This window comes from Panthera pardus, unplaced genomic scaffold, assembly GCF_024362965.1.
Source record: "Panthera pardus isolate Hobbes unplaced genomic scaffold, ASM2436296v1 HiC_scaffold_27, whole genome shotgun sequence".
NCBI lineage: Eukaryota > Metazoa > Chordata > Mammalia > Carnivora > Felidae > Panthera > Panthera pardus.
In genome coordinates this window covers 30,192,044-30,216,562 of record NW_026526843.1, presented here as the reverse complement: position 1 = coordinate 30,216,562, position 24,519 = coordinate 30,192,044, and the positions used below count along the sequence as shown (strand labels likewise).

Below are 24,519 nucleotides of genomic sequence, written 5' to 3'. Positions count from 1 at the left end.
AGACAAAAAGACAGAAGACACAAATCCCTAGAAATAGAAATGAAAAGGGAAAATTACTATGGACTTTACAGAAATAAAAGGAATTATAAGACAATACTACACGTAATTGTATGTCAACAAATTAGATTACCTAGATGAAAGAGATAAATTCCTAGACACATCCAAAGTATCAAAATTGACTCAAGAAGAAATAGAAAATCTGAATTGACCGGTAACGAGTAAAGATACTGAATCAGTAATCAAAACTTCCCAACAATAACAAAAAAGACCAGGACCAGATGGCCTCACCGATAAATTTTACCAAACTTTTAAATAGTTAACACCAATCCTTAACAAATATTTCAAAAAAAAATTGAAGAGGAAACACTTGCTGATTCTACGAGGCCACCACTGTCATGATTCCAAAGCCAAATAAAGGTATCATGAGAAAAGAATACTTTAGACCTATGTCCCTCGTAAATACACACGCAAAAATACTAGCAAACAAGGTCCAACAGCATATTAAGGCAATTGTATAGCACGGCAATCAATTGCAAGGAGGTTTCATATGAAAATCACTCAATGTAATAATATACCATATTAATAGAATGAAGGAAAAAAAACTACACGATCATTTCAATTGATGTAGAAAAGCACTGTTAACAGGCATGCCCGGGGTGGCTCAGTGGGTTAAGCATCTGACTTTGGCTCAGGTCATGATCTCATAGTTTGTGAGTTTGAGCCCCATATCAGGCTCTCTGCTGTCAGCACAGAGTTTGCTTCAGATCCTCTGCCCCCCCACCAACACCCCCCCCCCCGCACTCTCTCTCTCTCTCTCTCTCTCAAAAATGAATAAACATTTAAAAAAAAAGGAAAGAAAAGCATTTGACAAAATCCAACACTTGTTCATACTAAAAACACCTAACAAACTAGGGATAGAAAGCTTATATGAAAAATCCATAGCTGATATCATACTCAATGGTGAAAAACTGAAATCTTTCCCCCTAAGATCAGGAATAAGAAAAGGATGTTTGCTTTTGCCACTTTTATTTGTTTTACTGGAAGTTCTAGCCAATTAGGCAAGGAAGAGAAACAAAACGCATGCAAACTGGAAAGGAAGAAGTAAAACTATCTCCATTTATAAATGGCATGATCTTATATATAGAAAATTATGTATCTACAGATATATATATATACATATACATATGAATGGAGACATATATATATATATATATATATATATATATATGTCTCCATTCATCTGCAGTTAACTGATTTCCAACAAGGGCGCCAAGAACATTAAATGGAAGAAATAATAGTTTTTTCAACAAACAGTGCTGGGACAACTGGGTGGTCACATGCAAGCCATGGCAACACTGTATGTTAACTAACTTGAATTAAAAAGAAAATGAAGTTAGACCCTATCTCACCCCATATATAAATATGAACTAAAAACGGATCAAAGACCTAAATATAAGAGCTAAAACTCTTTGAAGGAAACATAGGGGTAAATCTTCATGATCGTAAGTTGGGCAATGGCTTCTTAGATATGACACCAAAAACACAAGTATCAAAAGAAAAAATATCAATAAATTTGACTTCGTCAAAATTAAATTTTTTAAAAATTTTATTCTTTTGATAGAATTAGAAGACAACTCACGGAATAGGGGGGGAACGTTTGCAAACCATAGATCTGAAGAGGGTCTAGTATCCAGAATATATAAAGAATTCATAACTCAACAACAAAAAAACAATGCATTAAATAAAAAATGGGCAAAGGTCTTAAACAGACATGTCTCCAAAGAAGGTATACAAATGGCCAATGAACACAAGAAAAGATGGTTAACATCATTAGTCACTAGTGAAATACAAATCAAAACCACAATGAGATACACTTCACAGCCACTAGAATGACTATTTTTTTTTTTTTTTTTTTTTTTTTTTTTTTAGAATGACTATTTTTAAAAAAATGGAAAATGACAAGTGTTGACCGGCATGTGAAGATACCGGAACCCTTAAACATAGCTGATGGGATGGGGCGCCTGGGTGGCTCAGTCGGTTAAGCGGCCGACTTCAGCTCAGGTCGTGATCTCGCGGTCTGTGAGTTCGAGCCCCGCGTCGGGCTCTGTGCTGACCGCTCAGAGCCTGGAGCCCGTTTCAGATTCTGTGTCTCCCTCTCTCTGACCCTCCCCCGTTCATGCTCTGTCTCTCCCTGTCTCAAAAATAAATAAAACGTTAAAAAAATTAAAAAAAAAAAAAACATAGCTGGTGGGAACGTAAAGTGGTGCAGCTGCTGAGAAACACAGTTCGGCGGCTCCTCAAAAGGTTAAATACAGAATTACCATATGATCCGGCAATTTCACTGCTAGGTATACACCCAAAAGAGCTGAAAACATATGCTCAAACACAAACTTGTGTACGAACGTTCATAGCAGCACTATTCATGATAGCCAATAGGTAGATAGGACCCAAATATCCATCAGTGGATGAAGAGCTAAACAAAATATGGTATATCCATACAATGGAGTATTATTCAGCCATAGAAACAACTGGAGTACTATAACATGGCTGAATCTCAAAAGCATGGTACGAAGTGAAAGAGACAATATACAAAAGGCCATATATTGTGTGATTACACTTATATGATAGGCAAATCCAGAGGCAGAAATCAGACTGGTGGTTGCCAGGGGCTGAGAGGAAAGAGGAATGAATGATGAATGACTGCTTAATAAGTGTGGGGGAATCAAAACCATTCGGGACCTAGATAGGAGTGATGGCTGTGAATTAATGCCACTGAATTGTATGCTTTAACGTGATACATTTTTTTGAAGTCTATTTATTTATTTTGGGGGGGGCATGGAAGGGGCAGAGAGAAAGGGAGAGAAAGACTGGGCTGGAACCCACAAACCATGAGGTCATGACCTGAGCCAAAACCGAGAGCCAGACGCTTAACTGACTGAGCCACCCAGGCGCCCCTAACATGATAAAGTTTACGTTATGTGTATTTTATCACAATAAAAGTTATCTAATTCAATCCTTCCACCAGTTCAGACTAATTTGTCTGATTTAGCAGTATTCTGCTGAAAATTAAGTACAGTCATAGTCTAAATCCATTGGCTGGTGAGGAACCATATCCACCTACCATTTGCCTATGCTTTAATTTTGTTCCTAACTTGACTGGGGTTTTGTTGTTGTTGTTGTTGACATATTTAACTGAAGGCTGCTTCCCTCCATTGGATCTTTTAACATCAAAACAGTTTTGTGCTGACTGGTCAATTATCTTCATTATAAATTACCTTCCTGTTTACTTTTTAGTTCCCAACGTTAATTGTTCTAAATGCTACTTCACTTTAAAAGTCCTAGGGCACCTGGGTGGCTCAGTGGGTTAAGCACCCGACTCGATTTCGGCTCAGCTTATGATCTCATGGTTCATGGGCTCGAGTCCCACATTGGGCTCCGCACTGACAGTGTGGAACCTGAATGGGATTCTCTCTCTCCCTCTCTCTCTGCCCCTCCCCTGCTAGTGTTCTCTCTCTCTCAAAATAAATAAGTAAACATTAAATATATATATATATATATATATATATATATATATATATATATTTAAAAGTCCTTTCAAGTTCACTAACAACCAATTAAATTAACCATTCATTAGTTTGAGAACGGAAGTATTGATATGGGTACAATCTACTAATTTTCCAGTTGTTGATGGATATGACTTCATTGACAAACCCAGATGCATAAAATGCACAATACATGCCCTTTCACATGTCAAATGATTTTTCACATGGGTGTGCGTCTACCAAACAATACAACATGCCCTAACCCTTGAGATTCTGCCATTCGAAAACACAGAGCCTTTACTCCCATAAAAATCTCCATTGTTTTCTTCCCGAAATAACTGAAAACCTCGGCAAACTATTCTTGTTTTCTGAAATACTGTCTTCTGTTGCTCATCAACTAAAGTGCTGATGATTTGGTTTGTAGACTGGGCAGAAAACCACCATGCAAGTCAAAAGTAAAAAATGGCCGCTCCTTCCCCAAATGTCCCCCTAGTGCTCAACTCCAGCGGAAGAGAGTGCAAGCAGAGATCATGCCTCCGACCTGTGACCCACAACCAAACCAAGCCCTAGGAGGGGGCTAACACTCACCTTCTTCATTGTCAAGATCTGCTCTGAAACGTCCTTTGGTGAGCTCTCAGGTGTCTCCTCATCAACAGAGATTTCCTCAAAGTCCTTAGAGATTGTGTCAGAACGGATAAGAGGTGGGCTGATGCTTCGTTGGCGTGGCAGCAGTGATGGGCTCTGTTAAGGAGGAGAATAGAAGGAAAAGTTAAAACCTGTGCGCTTTCTTCCAAATTACTGATGTCCTCTTGTTGCTTGATGGCGGAAGGGCTAAGAACCCAAAGTGAGAAAACAAGCCAAGAAAAGAATCTCCCACCTCCCTGTCTTCAGTTCTTATACCTATGCAAGCCGAAGCCCAAGAGTTTTGGTTTGCCCTCTGGGTTGCTGCACACTTCTGCCAATCCCCACACAAAGACGGAAACTTCAAATTGCTTGTTTGATCAAAATGAAAATTCTGGGCTGCAGGGCTGGTTCCATATCCACAAATCAATCAACATGATACGTCACATTAATAAAAGAAAGGATAAGAACCACATGATTCTCTCAAGAGATGCAGAGAAAGCATTTGACAAAATACAGCATCCTTTCTTGATAAAAACCCTCAAGAAAGTAGGGATAGAAGGATCCTACCTCGAGATCATAAAAGCCATATATGAACGACCCACTGTTAATATAATCTTCAATGGGGAAAAACTGACAAATTTCCCCCGAAGGTCAGGAACAAGACAGGGATGTCCACTCTCAGCACTGCTGTTCAACACAGTGTTGAAAGCAATCAGACAACAAAAAGAAATAAAAGGCATTCAAATCAGCAAGGAAGAAGTCGAAACTTTCACTCTGCACAGACGACATGATACTCTTTGTGGAAAACCCAAGACTCCACCAAAAAACTGCTAGAGCTGATACATGAATTCAGTAAAGTCGCAGGATATAAAATCAATGTACAGAAACCTGTGGCATTTCTAGACACCAATAATGAAGCAGCAGAAAAAGAAATCAAGGAATCAAGCCCATTTACAATTGCACCAAAAACCATAAAATACCTAGGAATAAACTTAACCAAAGAGCAAAAGATCCATACACTGAAAACTACAGAAAGCTTATGAAAGAAATTAAAGAAGACACAAAAAATGGAAAAACATCCCACGCTCATGGATTGGAAGAACAAATATTGTTAAAATGTCGATAACTACCCAAAGCAATACACATATTCAATGCAATCCTTATCAAAATAATGCCAGAATTCTTCACAGAGAGAGAACAAACAATTCTAAAATTTATATGGAACTAGAAAAGACCCTGAATAGCCACAGTAATGTTTCAGAAGAAACCAAAGCTGAAGGCATCACAATTCCGGACCTCAAGCTGTATTACAAAGCCATAATCATCAAGACAGTATGGTACTGGCACACACAGATCAATGGAACAGAATAGGGAACCCAGAAATGGACCCACAAACACATGGCCAACTAATCTTTGACAAAGCAGGAAAGAATATCCAATGGAAAAAAGACAGTCTCTTCAGCAAATGGTGTTGGGAAAACTGGACAGCGACATGCAGAAGAATGAACCTGGACCACTTTCTTACACCATACACAAAAATAAACTCAAAATGGATGAAAGACCTAAACGTGAGACAGGAAGCCATCAAAATCCTACAGGAGAAAACAGGCAGCAACTTATTTCACCTCAGCCACAGCAACTTCTTACTAGACATGTCTGTGGAGGCGAGGGAAACAAAAGCAAAAATGAACTATTGGGACCTCATCAAGATAAAGAGCTTCTGCACAGCGAAGGAAACAATCCACAAAACTAAAAGGCAACTGCCAGAATGGGAGAAGATATTTGCAAATGATATATCTGATAAAGGGTTTGGCTAGTATCCAAAATCTATAAAGAACTTATCAAACTCAACATCCAAAAAACAAATAATCCAGTGAAGAAATGGGCAAAAGACATGAACAGACACTTGTCCAAAGAAGACATCCAGATGGCAAAGAGACACATGAAAAGATGCTCCACATCACTCATCATCAGGGAAATACAAATCAAGACCACAGTGAGGTACCACCTGTCACGTGTCATGATGGCTAACACTAAAAACTCAAGAAACAATAGATGTTGGCGAGGATGTAGAGAAAGGGGGATGCTGTTGCACTGCTGGTGGGAATGCAAACTGGTGCGGCCACTCTGGAAAACAGTTATGGAGGTTCCTCAAAAAATTAAAACTAGAACTACCCTACAACCCAGCAATTCCACTATTAGGTATTTATCAAAAAATGCTGATTCAAAGGGGTACACGCACCCCAATGTTTATAGCAGCGCTATCAACAATAGCCAAATTATGGAAAGAGCCCATATATTTATCTACTGACAAACAGATAATGAATATGTGGTATATATATACACAAGGGAATATCACTCGATCAAAAAGAATGAAATCTTGCCATTTGCAACAACGTGGATGGAACCAGAGTGTATGATGCTAAGCGAAATAAGTCAGAGAAAGACAAATATGATAGGATTTCCCTCATATGTGAAATTTATGAAACAAAACAGATGAACATAGGGGAAAGAAAGGACAAATAAGATCAAAAGAGAGAGAGAGGCAAACCATAAGACACTCTTAAATATAGAGAACAAACTGGGGATTACTGGAGGGTAGGTGGGTGGGGGGATGGGCTCAATGGGTGATGGGCATCAAGGAGGACACTTGTTGGGATGAGCCCTGGGTATCCTATGTAAGTGATGAATCACTAAATTCTACTCCCCCACCCCCCCCAAAAAAGGGTCAGCCACTTAACTCACTGAGCCACCCAGGTGCCCCAACAATGCATGATTATTAATGAAGGTTTGGAAAAGACTACAATGTAAAGGGAAAAAACAATCCAATCCTGCAGGCACTGTAACATTTTGACATATTTCAGGTCATCTAGCTTGTAAAATTCCCCATTCAAAGAATCTTGGCTGGTTCTTAACTTTAATCATTATAAAATATTGCATCCTGTTTTACTAAAAAAACACACACACACACACACACACACACAAACCAACCCAGAATTATGGTGTTCTCTCTCTACTGATGCTAACTATAAATCTTATTTGAGTCCCATCTTTGTTTTGATTTTGGCTCTATCTTTGGAAGTCCAGTTCTTGCGGAGGTGAGTTTGGGGGTTAGGACCTAGGCTTGGCATCCAAACTACGAGCCTTGCTCCTATCATTCCGGGAATTGTCTGGATCAGATCTTGGCTGTGTCGATTGTTTATCTGAATCCTGTCAAGACTGATTTTTCTAGAGTTATGAGAAAATCTGCAGAACCAGCCCCGAGCAGAACAGCTTTACTAGTTTTCCCAAGGGAATAAAATTGGTCATTTGAGTTTTCCTTGGGCTTCAGCAGACTCATTGAGTTGATTCTACCTTGAAGCTCATGGTACACTTGAATCTGAGGCACTGGTCCCTGCCATGGTCATTTTGACGTGAATCAGAATCCCCGGGTTTATCTTTAATACTGGCTAAGCATCCACAGCGTGCCGTGCCCCGATCTGAGCATTGGGCCTATAACAGTGAACAAAACAAAAGTTTTGCTGTCATGGAGCGGACGTGCTTCTTTCTGTCATAGGCTCTGCTGCTGTTCAGGACAGATGGACTTCAAACCCTCAAAGCCAAAGAAAGGGGGCCCCGACGAGGATTTTTCCAATGTTCTGCCCCTGGGGTACTCCTGGCCAGTGTCTAAGGTGACCCCTCATTCCTACCAGGCCCTACTGGGAGCTCCTGAGATGAAATCTCAAGAGATTCACCATCCCCGAGCCCAATTCTAATAATAAGAACTACAATAATGACAACTAACTTTTACGGAGGCCTCTACGTTGCTTTCATCCCTATTATTTCCTTCCTTTTGCTAGCTTTGGGTCTAGTCTGTTCTTTTCTTCCCAGTTCCTTTGGGTGGCGAGTTAGGTTATTGATTTGAGCTCTTTCTCCCGGACAGGGAGGAAGTGCTCTCCAGAGGCGGATTTCATTTGAACCTTGCAACAATTCCTTGAGGCATCAGCTCTTGTGGTCCCCATTTTACAGATGGGGAAAAGCAGGTCTGAGAGACGATAGGACTGGCCCTAATTCTCGTGGCGGCACCGCAGGCATTCGAAAGGCCTGCTTGCCTTTATAGCCCATGTTCTTAACCCCTGTGGACTCCTATCTCCTAACTATTAGGGGCAGGAAAGGGATGTCCCATACTCAAGTGCAGGGAGTTTAATTTTTTCTTTTAATTTTTTTTAACGTTTATTTAATTTTGAGACAGAGAGAGACAGAGCATGAACGGGGGAGGGGCAGAGAGAGAGAGGGAGACACAGAATCCGAAACAGGCTCCAGGCTCTGAGCTGTCAGCCCAGAGCCCGACGCGGGGCTCAAACTCACACACCGTGGGATCATGACCTGAGCCGAGGTCGGTCGCTTAACCGACCGGGCCACCCCGGCGCCCCAGTCTTGGTATTTCTGACAGAACTGTATACCGGGAGTTCATCTCCCACAATCTCCCAGGTGATCTGAATGCCACTTAATCCATGACGAATCCTGTCCCTTCAAGGGACCCAGCCATTGGCCAATTCCGTAGTTGCGTGGCTTCTATGCAGCATTGGGTGTCAGGACCCTCAACCGAATGCTGTCAACCACCCTGTCATGTAGGGTTGTCACCTTGGCGCCTAAGGGAAGTTTCCCGTGCGGAGGTCAAACTGGCGGTTGATGGTTCGGGTTCTGTTAATACGCTACCCTGTCTTCAGCCCTGTTTCCCAGAAGAAGGACTAAGGGACTAGGCCAAAGATGTGAGGAGGGGGCCCAAGCCAGCCATTCCGGCAAACTTGCCTTTGAGCTATTGCAGCTTTCCCTCCCGGCTTCATTGTGAGAGGAAATGCCTCTAGAATCCTTACCTTTAATGCCCCCCCCCCATCTCTGCCATAAGAGTCTCTCTGTTGCCGGGACTAAGAGAAGAGGCCTCCAGGAAACAGGGCTCCCCTTTCTGAACTGGAGAGCTAACCGTGTAGCACTTGGTCATGGATAGAGTAAAACCTTGCTTTGTGAGCATGATTCGTTCTGGTCAGGCGATCAGCCCAAGATCATGGAGCCCGTAAGCAGCAGACTGTCTGACTCAGCCACCGTAGTCGGAACAATCCCACTCCATTACCTCAGTGACGTCGGATCCCCCGGCCCAAAGTGCACTTCTGGGTACATATGGGAGCATAGGTCCAAACGTAACTCCCAAAACAGCTCGGTGCAGACTACCAGTCCCGGTTCTGGGCAGAGTTCTGGAAACATAAGATCTCTGTAGAAGAAAGAAAAAAACACAGCGGTCGGAATGCCTGCACATTGACAGTGGGACGCGACCCTAATATACTTGAAGCATTCTTGGGGTGTGTCCAGAGAAGTGAACGTGGTAATGCCAGGCCACACTGCGTGCTGGGCGCTAGGGAAGCACATCACGCATTTACACGTTCTCCATTCTTTTTTTTTTTTTTTAATTTTTTTTTTAACCTTTATTTATTTTTGAGACAGAGAGAGACAGAGCATGAATGGGGGAGGGGCAGAGAGAGAGAGGGAGACACAGAATCTGAAACAGGCTCCAGGCTCTGAGCTGTCAGCACAGAGCCCGACATGGGGCTCGAACTCACAGACCGTCAGATCGTGACCTGAGCCGAAGTCAGGTGCTCAACTGACTGAGCCACCCAGGCGCCCCATCTCCATTCCTTACAATAGCCCTGCGGGGTAGAATCAGCCGAGAAGCAAGCCCAAAGTCCCCCCGTGCTTGTTTTTTGGCAGAGCAGGACGAGGGAACGGAAGAGGAGCAGCCGAATTAGGCACTGAGGCTTGAGTTCACTATTACCTGCAGAGATCTGCCTCTCTGGAGCTCTGGAGAGGGGTCGATTTTACTTGCAGGCTCAGGATCCATCATGAAGATGCTGTCATGGGACAGGGCTTTGCTCCCCATGTTGCTCTTGGCCCTGAACGGGAAGAAAAGGGTCTTGGAAAAGCAGCCCAAGGGCCACAGGAAGTGAAGATACGTGTATATGCATAGAATGATACGTATACCGTAGACACGTCAGAAAGAGGGCACATGTGCTGCCATAGAAAGTGTTCCACGAGGGGTGCCTGGGTGGCTCAGTCGGTTAAACGTCCGGCTTCGGCTCAGGTCATGATCTCGCGGTTCATGGATTCGAGCCCCAGGTCGGGCTGTGTGCTGACAGCTCGGAACCTGGAGCCTGCTTCAGATTCTGTGTCTCCCTCTCTCTCTGCCCCTCCCCAGCTCACACTCTGTCTCTCTCTCTCTCTCAAAAATAAATAAACGTTAAAAAAAAATTTTTTAAAGAAAGTGTTCCACGAGACAGTAAGTGAAAAAATAAAGGATAGTATGGTCCCATGTAATACATATTCCTATATTACATACATACATAGTTCATGATCATAGAAAAAATTCTGCGAGGATATCCACCAAATAATTAGTGGTAGTTCCCTCTGAGAAATGGCACTGAGGACAGGAGGGGGATTTTAATTTCCTACTTTATGTACTTCTCTATAATTGTGAGTTTTTAAATTACCGACACACATCTTTTTTATATAATAGTTTTGAGATGTGGTTTACGTACCATACAATTCACGCATTTAATGTGTACAATTCAATAGTGGCAGCCCTGTGGCATGGGGGAAAAGACCCTGAGTCTTGCTGTTATCTTTTTAAAAATGTTTATTTATTTATTTGGGGGGGGGAGAGAATCCCAAGCAGGCCCCACACTGAGTGGGCTCGATCCTTGAGCCATGAGATCGTGACCTGAGCCAAAATCAAGAGTCAGATACTCAACCGACTGAGCCACCCAGGCGCCCCTGAGTCTTGCTGTTATTAAGGTGAGAGTTATAAAAGATCTTTCACACTCAAATTTCTCTCTAGTGTTTTTGTTTTGATTTAAAATATCAAATATCTGCCCAGGTACTGGAGACTCTCATTCACCAGATCTTTTCCTCGTTCACACGAGGGTTCTGTGATACATGTGTCCTATCCTCTAAGTCATCTTACGCACACGTCCCACCCCACTGTCACCCCCAGATTGCTAAACCCAGAAGGAAATACCTTCTGGACTGGGAATTAAGCCAGGTTGATGACAATTAAGCGCTAAGACAAATCATAGAAGTTAGAAATGGAAGGAGGAAGGCACAAAAGGCTCCTTTTGGAATGTGGGAATTTATTAAAATTTCAACCAAAGACATCACAAGAAAACTACAGACTAATATCGCTTACGAATATAGATGTAAAACTCTTCAATAAAATACTAGTAATCCGAATCCAACAGCTGGGGGCACCTGGGTGGCTCAGTCAGGTAAGCATCCGACTTCAGCCCAGGTCATGATCTCACAGTTCATGAGTTCGAGCCCCGCGTCGGGCTCTGTGCTGGCAGCTCGGAGCTCGGAGCCTGGAGCCTGCTTCGGATTCTGTGTTCCCCTCTCTCTCTGCCCCTCCCCTGCTTGTACTCTCTCTCTCTCTCTCTCTCTCTCTCTCAAAAATAAATAAACATTAAAAAAAACCTGAATCCAACAACATAAAGAATGAGACACTATTACCAAGTAGATATGATGATGAAAGGCTGAATACTTTCTCCCTCAGATCAGGAAGAAGACAAGGATGTCTGCTCTTGCCACTTCTTTTTTGTGGTTGTTGTTATTGTTAACGTTTGTCTGTTTATTTATTTATCAGTTCTATCGATCTACAGTCAATATCCTGTCGATCACTCAATAGTGGTATGATTTGTGAGCTCTGAAACACGTCCGTCCGCCCATAACCATCTCCCCCACGTTTTTTTTTTTTAAGTTTATTTGTTTCGAAAGAGACACAGCACACGAGTGGGGGTGGGGGGCCAGAGAGGGAGGGAGAGAGAGAGAGAGAGAGAGAGAATCCCAAGCAGGCTCTGCGCTGCCGGTGCAGAGCCTGAGGTGGGGGCTCGAACCCACGAACCGTCAGAACACGACCGAAGCCGCATTCAAGAGCCAGACGCTTAACCAACTGAGCCAGCCGGTGGCTCAGGCATACACCTGAGCGCGGAGAAAACCGCCGCTGCCCCCGCTGCCCCCGGGGCCTTGGCTGCCTTGGCGGTGGCCACAGCCCCCCTGAGCTTACCGAGGCTCAGTCTGATCTTCATGAACTGGCTTCAGAGCAGAGATGTTGATGTTGCCGCTGGACAGGCTTGGTTTTAGCTTCCTCCCTCCCCGGGCATCCTCGGGCTCTTTTTTCTTCTTCTTGCCAAAGAAGCTCTTGAAGACTTTAAACTTGGATTTCTTCTTTCCTGGAGGGTAGGAAGGCAAGCAAGGCAGGGTGTGACGGTGGAAGGGAGGGACAGGGGAGGAAACAGGGCCTTTGTGACACGAACGAGGACTGGGGTCCCCGGTGCCCCGCAGATCTCGGCCTTCGCCCAACCCCCGGCACCATTCATTTGGCCTGTTCTCTTGTTCACAGCTCAGGATTAACAAAGCGGCTGAGTCTCTGGGGAGCCCGGAAGCTCAGGCCCCAGCTTGCGGCCTTTGGGCCGGCCTCTAAGCTGGCGCAACTCACCGGGCATCAGCCCGCCTCTCTATCTCCCCCACCAGCCCACACCTCTTTGCTGACCTAAGACGTTCATTCACATGCAGCAGTTATTAAGCCAATAATGATAATAATAAGAAGCACCGGGCATCCCCCGACTTCGCCCTGGTGGCCGGAATCATGGCAATCCAGTTGAGGACCCCCGGAGTCCCTGGCGGGGGCTGGTTCTGCCCTGGCTTGTGTGTGAAAGGGTGCAGCCCCACGGGGTGAGCGCTGTCGGGAGCGGCGCAGCCCTGGAGGCCGTCCTCAAGGAGGCGGGTTATGAGGTAGGGAGACGGCTGGGGATTGGGAAGAAAGGGCCACCAGGGAAAGAAGCTGCCTGTGCCAGAGGCATGACAGAATCAGACACCAAAGGGTTTTGCAAGGGGTGCATGTGTGCGTGCGTGCGTGCGTGCGTACAAGCGTGTGGGCGTGCGTGTGTTACGTGCACTGTGTGCGTTCGTCAATTACTGCCAGTTGGTTTGGATTATCGACAGGGCTCCTGCCCTCTGCACACGCAAATAACTGAAAGTTTGCTCGATCTACAATAACTACCAGGGCGGCAGCGCGGAATGGGAGCTGTCGATGCTCCTAAGGCTGTTTGGGCTTTTGTTAGTCTCCTAACAAGCACATGTGCCTTTATCGGGGCTCAGCAGGAGACGGGCAAGGACAGGGGAGTCCGTGCTGCAGCCTTCAGGGGGAGAAATCAGCTCTTACTGCTTTCGCGTGCAATCGTTCACCAGCGTAGCTGTCTCATCCCAATTCCTAACAAGCTGGTGTCTGGAAGGCCTACTGCCAGCATAGCAATGCTGGGCTGGCAGGGAAGGGTCTGGGCAAGGGGGTGGGGGGTGGGGGGTGGTCGATGGGGCTGCCACTAGAAAGGCTTAGTGATGTAATGGAAAGTACCACCCAAGAGCCAGAACACTCTGGAATCCTCGGCTTGGCCCTGCTATCGGTTAGCTCTGTGACTTCGGATAAGTGACAACCTCTCTGGAACTCTACAGGGAAAAGAAGGGATCACACTAATCAGCATCTCCCAAAGTGCGTTCAGAGGACTGTCGTACGTTATGTCTATTGCATGAGAAAGGGATCTGTGGTCCGGTCGTTCTGGAAAACGCTGGACTAGACGAAGTTCAGAGCTCTGCTTTCCAACAAGACTTTTCTGGAACTTCAAGATGCCCACGTGTACGGTGAAGCTCTACGATACGGGGCAACAGCGTTGTCTCCCAAGTGCAAAGAACCAGAATGTCTGGCAAAACACACTGGCTGAACTAGGGTTCCTTCTAGCTCTGAAACTCTATGGCCTATTTGCAAACTGATTACTCCCAAACCCGCCTATTAGAAAGGTTTCTAAACTTCAAGGCCTGCCTTAAGTCCAGTGTGCCACCAATCACGACAATGAACCCTTCTCTCTGCACACCTAAAGCTTGACTGTTGGCCCTCCAAGTTTTACATCTGAATGCTCTCTCATCTACTCATCCATCCGTCTATCCATCCATCCGTCCATCCGTCCACCCACCCATCCAACAAATATTTAAGACCAAGCACTCACTATGCTTTGGGTATCAACGAGAAAGGAATGAGATATAGTTCTGTGTCTTAGCTACTGTCCCCGACATCAAGGCTGTAGGCTGGCCCTCGTCGGCATCTTCTTTAGCATCCAGCACAGCACAAGGCACACAGTAGCACCCAAGGGACAGCTGAGTCCTTTGAGGGGTGCAGGATACCAACACAGCTTGTCACTTCCCTTACATTGAGATCACTGAGCAGAGTCATCCTTAAGCATCCTATAATTTAAACACTGGCCCTTGCCGGGGTTGATATAAATTGTAAATAACGTACGTAAAGAGCTTAACATAGGATCTGGCGTGTCGCAAGTGCTAATGAAAGTGGCCTAGCGCTAGGGAATCAACGATCACTTGTTTTTTTTCTAAAAACTTTTTTTTTTACGTAAGCTCTAAGCTCAATGTGGGGCTCGAACTCATGACCCTGAGATCAAGACTTGTATGCTCTACCAGCCTGAGCCAACCAGGCGCCCCCATAATTCCTGATCTATCAATTCTGTCTATCTACGGTTCATATCGTATCGATCACTCAATAGTGAACCGTACGATATGCATGATTAGAAGCAGAAGCCAGCATGGGGTGGGGCAAGAAGACTATAGGACTGTTTGCTTGATCATCAATGCTTCAGTAATTTCCGTTTGCGATGGCTCAGGCAATTTCTCATCTAATAGGATGTACCTAAATAGGGTCACGGTTGGGACCACCTTGGCAAATCTACCTACCGACAGAAAGGATAAAACATGAAGATATAGCAGGAAACGTAATTTGTCCAAGCTTGCTTCTGTAATTGTTTCAGGAAATAATGAAACTAATTTCTATGATAAATTACTTAATAATCATTAAATAATAAGTTATTTTCAATGATGCTTAGCCTCATCGAACATTCAGTGCGAAGGTGCTGAGGAGCATGCTGTACAGTGGAGGCTGGCTCGAAAATGACCAATATTTTGTCCTCTGGCCTCCTCTCTTGATCTCCCCGTCCCCGAGTGATTTCTAAAATTGATTCAATAGTGAGATTTTTATGAAAAATCCTCATTGCTACATTATACCAATTGTTATAACCAGTTCTTTGCCGGAAAAGGTTTACCAGCTGGACCTTGGGGGGGGGGGTAGGGGTGGGGAATGCCCTTATCTGTGGCATCTGCCCATTGCTCTGGTGTAAATACTCACACTGCGGTCAAGGGCAAGCTCCCACATGCCATTTGGGAACAGATGTGCACCTTCTCCCGAACCAGAACTAAATAATTGCTGCCCAGTAAGGACGGACTGGCCAGCGTCCCCTCACAAGTGGGAACGAGCACACCATTATCATTTTAGCCTCTGCAGACACTGCCGTGTATCACCCAGAAGGAATAAGATTTATTGGTTGTTGCCCGGCAGTCCCCTTCTGGCCTTCTGGAAGAGGAACAACCTGATGCTCAAGAGTATTTAGAAACACGGCGAGTTTTGCCCCTCTCGCTTCAAAATCCCAGAATAGAAGGCAGGAGAGCATCGGCGGCCGGTGGCTCGGCTTGTGACACAATCTAGAAACGCTTAATAATTGAATAAAAACACTTCTCTAAACTCTTCAGGCTATACAACTGAACGTACCAAGCACAGTCGTTGTATGGGCGGACAAAACAATGTACTCACACATTTTTATGCCCCTAAATTAGCAACGTGTCTAGTGACTTTAGAACCATAACCGGGTGCTAAGAATTTAATTCTGCATGTCTTTCAATCTCCCCCCAATTTTCCATTCCTGCCAGGCAACAACAACAACTTGTTTTCCCACGAGGGTCCAAAATACCTTAAGTAATGCATGTCTCTTTTCAACCACGGGCACTAGAAAGAAACTTATGTTTCCATTCGTCCCTGTGGGGTAGCGCTGGGTATGGCGGTGGGAGAGCTTTGTTGGTGGAGGGGGGGAGGGGGCGGGGCACCAAGACACCCTAACCACCACACGTGGCAGGTTGGTGGCTCACTGACCCAGGGCAGTGGACTTGGAAGCCAAGACTTGGTCTCGCAGGGGATGGTGGAAGCTGTTTTGGCTTAGGAAAGCTCCCCACCCTCAACCACATCAGATCCCATGTATGGAGATGAGCCCTGGGAAATAGATACAAATCTGGGAATTGTCCACATGCTACGTTTTTTTTTTGTTGTTGTTGTTTTTTTGCAACCCTAATGAAATCTGACACAGTGGCCATATATCCAAGTGCACGAGCTGGCCTTTTGAGCCCGGCACAGGCTCGTTTTCAAAAGCTGCTTAACTGCAAAGGGTAGGTGGACCTAGGCAGCAGGTAGAGGTCAAAACCCACATTTGTATCCAGCAATGTTTACGTAGGTCACCTCTACACTGGGTAACTCGTGCCCCCACAGGGTACAGCAGTGGTGGTCAGTGAGCTGCCGGCTGACAGCTGTCTGCACTTCTCCTGTAACAAAGCCATCGATTTCCCTGTCCAAGTCCAAGGACTATGTATTCCCAAACAGTCAGCAGCTTTCAACATCCTCATCCAATGAGGGCCTGTCACGTGCCAGAAAACAGCCCGTGGAAAGCAGTTTTGCCCCCCAGAGAGGAAAACACCATTAACTCCAAGGAAGAAATCATTGCTTCCGGGTTGTAGATTTCCTTATCCACCACGCACACAGGCAGCCCATCTGGGTTGAACTTAATGGGCTGTAAAAATGCATCGCATAACGGTTGACTTTGTTCTCTTGCATCGCTGGTTAGAAAGAAAACATTTCTAACTAGCCTTCCTTTCCGTCAACCCCCACACAGCCGTGTCATTCTCTGGTTAGCAATGACCAGTTCTAAAAACATACCCAAATGTTTGGTCGTTTAAAAACAAAATCTTGGGAACAGAGAAAAGGCACTTCCTTACCTCCACTCTTCATCAAGATGAACCGCATTGCCACCTTCTTTTGTAGGCATCTAACTCATATCCAAAGAGGTCAGTTGGTTTGGTTGTCGGAGCTGCCTTGGTGGAGAGGCCTATCGTTCATTTATTTATTCATTCATCGATCGAATATTTGGGGTGTCTAATTACTCTCTCTGAGACCCGCTACTAAACATTAGTGACACAGAAACGAAGACCCAAGCTCTGTTCTCAAGGATCCATGCACCAAGTTCAGCATCCCCCGCCCCCCATCATCACTGAAATCATGCCCCTGGAAAGCCACAACAGAGTTCCAGTCTATCCTTCCGGACCAAGTCTTCCACATCATGCAACTGCTAAAGAACACTCAACGAAACTTGAAAAACCACCCAGTGAACTGTTACATTTAGTTCTGTCTTTAGACTCAATGTCTTATTTTATGTCTGATGGTTCCTTTCTTTGGGGGGTGGGGTGTCAGTGAAGTTCATCATTTAGTGACCTTTGCCTCCCTTACATGATACTCTATCCATGGCCACGCATCACTCGTAGCTGGCCCCACAGTTTACGGAATGGATTCACACCCGAGTAAGTTTTACAAAAAGCAGTTTTGTAAATTGAGTCGTATTTAACAGAAGCTTGTGGTGGCATCTTTTATCTGTACTCCCCCCTTTACTCCTCAAACTACAAACTTATCTGTTGGTTAAATCTGGACTACTATCCAGTAGGTTAAGCGGCCAACTTCGGCTCAGGTCATGATCTCGCGGTCTGTGAGTTCGAGCCCCGTGTCGGGCTCTGTGCTGACAGCTCAGAGCCTGGAACCTGTTTCGGATTCTGTGTCTCCCTCTCTCTGACCCTCCCCCGTTCATGCTCTGTCTCTCTCTGTGTCAAAAATAAACGTTAAAAAAAAAAATCTGGACTACTATCTATAGTATAACTTCAGTCAAATCTCTTGGATCATGGTAGGCTCCGATTTTTTTTTTTCTGATTAAGCAGAAATACTTCTCCTGCCTTAGCAAGTAGAACCCGGTAACCATCCCCACAGAGGACTGCAGGGCCTCAGACAAGCCTTCTGATACCAGAGTTGGACACGAAAGAGAAGAGGTAAAAAGACTGCAAAGTAAATGTGCACTGGGTCTAATATTATTAGAAATTTGATATGAACTCGTTTGCCTGTGACTTCATTTTTTCCCCCTAGGGGTTCAACACAGTAAAGAAAGCTAGGTCTAGTTAGCAACATTTTACTGGGCTACTTACCCTCATCACCGGCCTCTAGAACTTCCAGGCTTCCAGAAGCTTCCCTCAGGGATTCAGCCATAGTAGGATCACTACAGTAAAATATTGAGTGAAAAAGCAAAAGATCATCATCTGCTATCCACTCATTTTACACACTCATTTTGTACTTGGATGTGTATCCATACACACACACACACACACACACACACACACACACACACACACAGTTCTACCTGGAGATATGGGAGAAGCAACGGAGTGAAGAAATTCAGAAGCCCCTCAGAAATCCCAGGGGAAGACAAGAGAATTCCTTGGGCCAGGAGCACAAATTTTTTTAGAGAAATTCTCTTCCCATCACCACCCATTTCTCTGCATCTCTTTAAAGCAAAACGTTAAAGAGTTACCTCATCTATACTTACTAGGCTTATGTCTTCACTTCTTGTTCTCCTGGGTTCTCTCTATTCAGGCTTCCAACCCAACCTACTTCTAAAACCACTCTACCAAAAACTGCTCTGGCTAAATGCAACCATCAGTTACTTGACTTCCCTGCACCATTGGACACTCCCCCTTTTTGTATAATGTTATCGCTTTGCCTTTCTGAACATCACACTCCCTGAATTTTCCTCCTACCTCATTGGCTGTCCTCAATCTCCTTTGCTGAATCTTTCTCCTCTCCCCAGATATGAAACATTGTTGCACCTAAAAGCTCTGTCCTTGGCCCTCTTTATCTACAATCATTTCCTAGACCAGTGCCATTAAATAGAAACATTAACATGAGCCACAATTGCAAGCCATGTATGGAATTTTTAAAAATATTTATTTTGGGGAGAGCTCGAGCAGGGGAGGGGCAGAGAGAGGGGGACAGAGGGTTCGAAGCGGGCTCTGCAGCAGACAGCCCGATGTGGGGCTCAAACTCACGAACTGTGAAATCATGACCCGAGCCAAAGTCAGATGCTCAACTGACTGAGCCACCCAGGTGCCCCCACTACGTCTGTAATTTTTAAATTTCCAGGAGCCACACTGAAGTTTTAGCTCAACAGAACCAACACATTATCATATTTTAGTTAACTCAACAGAGACCAAATATTAGCAACTCCACGTGTAATCATTCTAAAACTAATGTCAATGGGATATTTTACATTCTTTTTTTTTTTCATGCAAAGTCTGAAATGTGGTTTGCATTTGACGTGCACAGCACATCTCAATTCGAGCTGGCCAATTTCAAGTGCTCAAGGGTCCCATGTGACTACTGGCTACCATCCCCTAAATGATCTCGTTCAGAGCTGAAATACCCTCTATACACTGGACTCCAAAGTTTCTCCCTCTCGACTGGATGTCTTCTCTGAACTCCATATCCTTATAACCAACTGCCCAGCCAACATCTCCAACCAACAGCGCATGGAACTCTTGCTTTCACTCGTACTCACTCCTCTCCCACCCGAGTTTTCCCAGGCTCAGAAAATGCCACTAACCGAATGCCCAGACTGAAATCTAGGAGCTCCTGATTCCTCTCTTTCCACCGTATGCCACAGCTATCCCGACAGGGAATCCTGTGAGTCCTTCCTTCTACGTATTTCTGTAATCCGACCATTTCTTGCCTCGGCTGAACCATTAGCTTGTTGCTGCATTACTGCAATGACCCCACTGGTCTCCCTCCTTCCCTTTTTGCCTTCTTACTGTCCACACAGTGGCCACATCGGTCACATCAGTCCCCTGCTCGACCTCCCCCCACCCCAGTGGCTTGCCATCGCGCTCAGAGCAACATCCCAGCTCCTTATCCTGGGCCCTATGAGATGTGGCCCCACCCCCACGCCCCCTGACTGTCAATTCTGCTACCCTCCACCTCTGTCCCTCTGCTGCGGCCTCACTGGCCTGCTCACTAATCTCCAACACACTCCAACACACAATCAACAACACACTTTCAGTCTCAGGATCTTTGCACCTGCTGCGCCCTTTGCCTGGAGGGCTCTGTCCCCCGGTAGTTGCATGGTTGACCCCTTTGTAGCATTTAGGCTAGCTCAACCATCCCCTCCCAGAGAAGACCTCCGTGAGCATCTTAGTTAGAGCCTCCTGTCTCTCTCCGTCACATGACCCTTTATTAGCATCTTTATAGCACTCAGGGCCACCTGAAATTATATTCTGTATTACTTGTTTCTTGTCTGTCTTCTCTACTGGAACTTAAATTCCCTAAGGTCAGGGGCGTTGTCAATTTTGTTCATCACTGAGTCTCCCGGCCCCTAGAACGGTACGTAGACGCAGCAGGCACCCAAGAAAGGTTTGTTGAATGAATGCCTACATTCAATAAAGGAAGGGGAAGGAATGCAAGAGCCGTCTTTGTGGTCAGAAATCTCTTTTTTTTTTTTTTTAATGTTTATTTTTGAGAGAGAGAGAGTGCACGCAAGCGGGGGGCGGGGGGGCGGAGCAGAGAGAGGGGAGGAGGAAAGAGGATCCGAAGCGGGCTCCTTGCCGACAGCAGAGAACCTATGCGGGGCTGGAACTCACAAACCGTGAGATCATGACCGGAGCCGAAGTGGGGCGCTTAACTGACAGAGCCACCCAGGCACCCCTGCGGCCAGCAGTTTCTTACAAGTAGAGGCATCTGTAGGAGGCAGAGGAACATTTGTCCTGGGGGAAGAAGCTCCTCGTCTCCCAGCTCCAGAACCCTGGGTGTGGAGCCCCACTCAGCTGGGCTGAGCCCGGATCCTCACGGAGGAAGCTTCAGGAGCAGATATGCTGCCTCCTTCTACTTATAGCCTCCACCACCAGCAACCCACTTTCCCTTTGCCCTCAGGCTGACTTTCTTAACCAGCGCTTGGCCTTCCGAACATCTCCTCCGAGAAGCATCCTTGTGTTTCTTTCACGTGTCCCATTAAGGCTAATACAAATCTGAAGTGAATGTGTTCCTTAGTTAGATCAGAGCTCGTCAAGCGTGACCTTTTGGGGGCGCCTGGGTGGCTCAGTGGGTTAAGCGTCCGACTTCAGCTCAGGTCATGATCTCTCTGTTCGTGAGTTCGAGCCCCGCGTCGGGCTCTGTGCTGACAGCTCAGAGCCCGGAGCCTGCTTCCGATTCTGTGTCTCCCTCTCTCTCTGCCCCTCCCCCCCAAAATAAAATAAACATACATATATATATATATATATATATATATATATATATATATATATAAAAGAGTGGCCTCTGGTCTATACTTTTATTTATTTATGACATTTAGCAAAAACTGTCACCTCACTGATATCTCAAAAAAAGTCACAATGTTTGCTCTCAGATAACACTCTGACCACGAGCCTCCCCTGCTTCCACGAGTTCATCAACTTCCTGCCGCCCTCAGGATGAAAGCCAAGTTCTTGATGCTCAAGGCCCTCTGCAATCTGGTGTCCCCTGCCCCCTTCCATTGTCCCAGCAGTCCACCCCCGCTCACACCCTCACGTCCAGAATCGCCAGTCATTCCCCAAACACGCCACGTCCTCCCACACTCTGGGCTCTCCACAGGCTGCTTGGCCTAGAATACCAATGCCCTAAACCCCAGCGCCTTGAAATCCTACGCGTTCCTCAAAGGTCGCCACCCACGCATGCCCCATGCTCTCGGTCCTTTGCACACGCCTCTGTCATAGTTGACATCACCTTGAAGACCGGGACCGCATTTTGCTCATCTGGAGATCCCCAACACCTAGCGCGACACCAGGCGCATCGAAGGTGCCCACCGCATGTTCTTCTGGATGGACCCGGGAGCAGGGAGTGGGGGGTGGCTGCGGTGACGAATGGGAAATCGGTGGCAAAAGTGGCGCCCTTTTCAAACAGACGGGGGCAAGACGATTCACACTTTCGGTAAAAAATCCCCTGTGCGCGAAACCCATGCAAAAGCTGGCCAGCTGAGTAAGGAAAGAGGAGATGATGTAAGTTTTTATCCAGAGCCACTTCCAAGGAACATAAAGTCATGTAATAATGGTCACTGGGAAGGAAAAAAAAAAAAAAGAGAGAGAGGTTAGAGTGGGAGAGAGCCAAAGCATAAGAGACTCTTAAAAACTGAGAACAAACTGAGGGTTGATGGGGGGTGGGAGGGAGGGAGGGTGGGTGATGGGTATTGAGGAGGGCACCTTTTGGGATGAGCACTGGGTGTTGTATGCAAACCAATTTGACAATAAATTTCATATATTGAAAAAAAAAGTAATGGTCACTGGGAAGCCTGGCCCCGCAGAGACATGGAGTTTCGTTATGGGTCATCATTTAAATGCTTGCTCGCTCTCTCTCGGCCGACCCTAGATGCTGAGGCCTCGGAGCTGACTTTCGCTTCTCAGACTGTCTGACTTGAGGGCTGAACAAGGGCTCTAGGGGGTAAAAAAAAAAAAAGAAAGACAAAAAGGGAATAAGGCCTGTCTTCCAAGGTTGTTGACATTTTTTAACCACAGCCCGGTTCAGGTTCAAAGATTCGGAAGATTTTGCCTGATAGCTTTGTCCCCCTTCCCAGAGTGGGGAATGCTAATGGAAAGCAGCTGGCCTCTTTTTTCTTTTTTTTTTTTAAATAATCTGGAAGGGCTGAAATGCTTTTTTTTTTTTTTTTTTTTTTTTTTTTTTTTTTTTTTTTTTTTTTACATAGAGCCCGTGGTGGGCAGAATTCTAATACGGCCCCGAAGATTGCTGCTCCCCCCCTAGTGTGCATCCCCATAAATCGCCTCCCCTTGAGTGTGGGTGGGCCTAGCCTAATCAGGTAAACTCTTCTGAAAAGCGTGTCCAGAGGTCACACAGAGAAGTCAGAGAGATTCGAAGCCACGGCAGACACTCTCCTTTTGGCCTGGAAGGAACAAACACCTATGTCGTGCTGAGGACCCCGTGGCAGGGAATGGCAGGTGGCCTCCAGTAACTGAGGCCAACCCTTGGCTGACAGCCAGTCAGAAAGTGGGGACCTCAGCCCTACGGGCTCCAAAACCCGAATTCTCCCAACAACCAGTCAGTCTGGAAGAAACCCTTGAACCTCAGAGGCGCCCCCAGCCATGGCTGATACACCGATTGCAGCCTGACGACCCCCTGAGCAGAGGACGCAGCTACACCGTGCCTGGGCTCTCGGCTCTCGCAAACTGAGAGGTAATATATTTGCATTGCGTAAGACATGAACATGCTTGTCATTTGTTACACGGCAAGAGAAAACAAATACAAGTCCCACAGACCTCAGCTCCGGTTGGGGAAGAAGGCAGACACGGGGTAAGGACGTAAGATGAAACACAGAACTCGGTAAGCAGTCCTCGAGGGGATCCTCTGCTCTCGTCCCCCAGCCCGCTTAGCTTCCTCATGCTCCTAGGAGCAGATGTGGGCGCCCTCACGGTATCCCGGGTAGAGGAAAACAATATATATTTTTTAATGTTTATTTATTTATTTTGAGAGAGGGGCAGCGTGAGCAGGGGAGGGGCAGAGAGAGAAAGGGAGACAGAGAATCCCAAGCAGGCTCCGTGCTGTCAGCGTGGAGCCCGATGCGGGGCTTGAACTCATGTACTGTGAGATCACGACCTGAGCGGAAACCAAGATTCGAATGCTTGACCCACTGGGCCACCCAGGCGCCCCGAGGGAAACAATCTTGATGGTCATTTATCCTGGCTCGGAGAGTCCTTGGGTGGATATGTGCCCAACGCAGAAACTGCCACATGGCCTTTGGTGGCACGTGATAGGACACCTTCAGGGACTTCCGCAAGCCCACGGGTGTCAGCAGGAAGACGTAAGAGGGATACAGGGTCACCTCTCTACGCTCCACACTCACGCCTATGGGCATTTGACCACCGGAACCATGAAGGAGATGCCTAATCACGCTCTTGGGGACTCCCGCCTCGGACACCTGCTCTAGAGAAATTGTCACCAGGGACTTTCTCCCGCTCTAGGAGGCCAGAGACAAATGAAAGCCCGCCGCTCTCCGCTTCCCCGCCACAGGGAAGCCCATTTCAGGAATACCTCTTCTCTCCCTGATCGTCAGCCAAGGAGCATGTCTCTGTCCCGGAGACTGGAGGCAGCCTCAAAAGAATAGGTGTCCTGGCGGGAAGACTGCTGGAAATTTCTATGGAGATCGGTCCCGCCGCTAGAAGAGAGCAGCGGGAAAGGTCCCGCCTTGTCTTAAGAGCAGCAGTGACAATAGCCGCGCTGGCTGCAGCCTCTTCTCTTCCTCCTCCCCTTCTTCTTCCTTCTTTTTCCTTC

The 24,519-nt window shown here is 46.1% G+C and overlaps 1 protein-coding gene across 1 annotated transcript in view; it reads right to left on the bottom strand.

Moving 5' to 3' along the window:
- The window catches only part of KIAA1210 (KIAA1210 ortholog), a 55,267-nt gene that overhangs the window by 16,462 nt on the left and 14,286 nt on the right, over positions 1-24,519 (bottom strand). The window contains 5 exon segments of the mRNA XM_053892115.1: positions 4,131-4,283; positions 9,277-9,414; positions 9,973-10,090; positions 12,253-12,418; positions 18,369-18,439. Of these exon segments, the coding sequence (XP_053748090.1) occupies positions 4,131-4,283; positions 9,277-9,414; positions 9,973-10,090; positions 12,253-12,418; positions 18,369-18,429 (636 nt within the window). The 5' untranslated portion in view covers positions 18,430-18,439.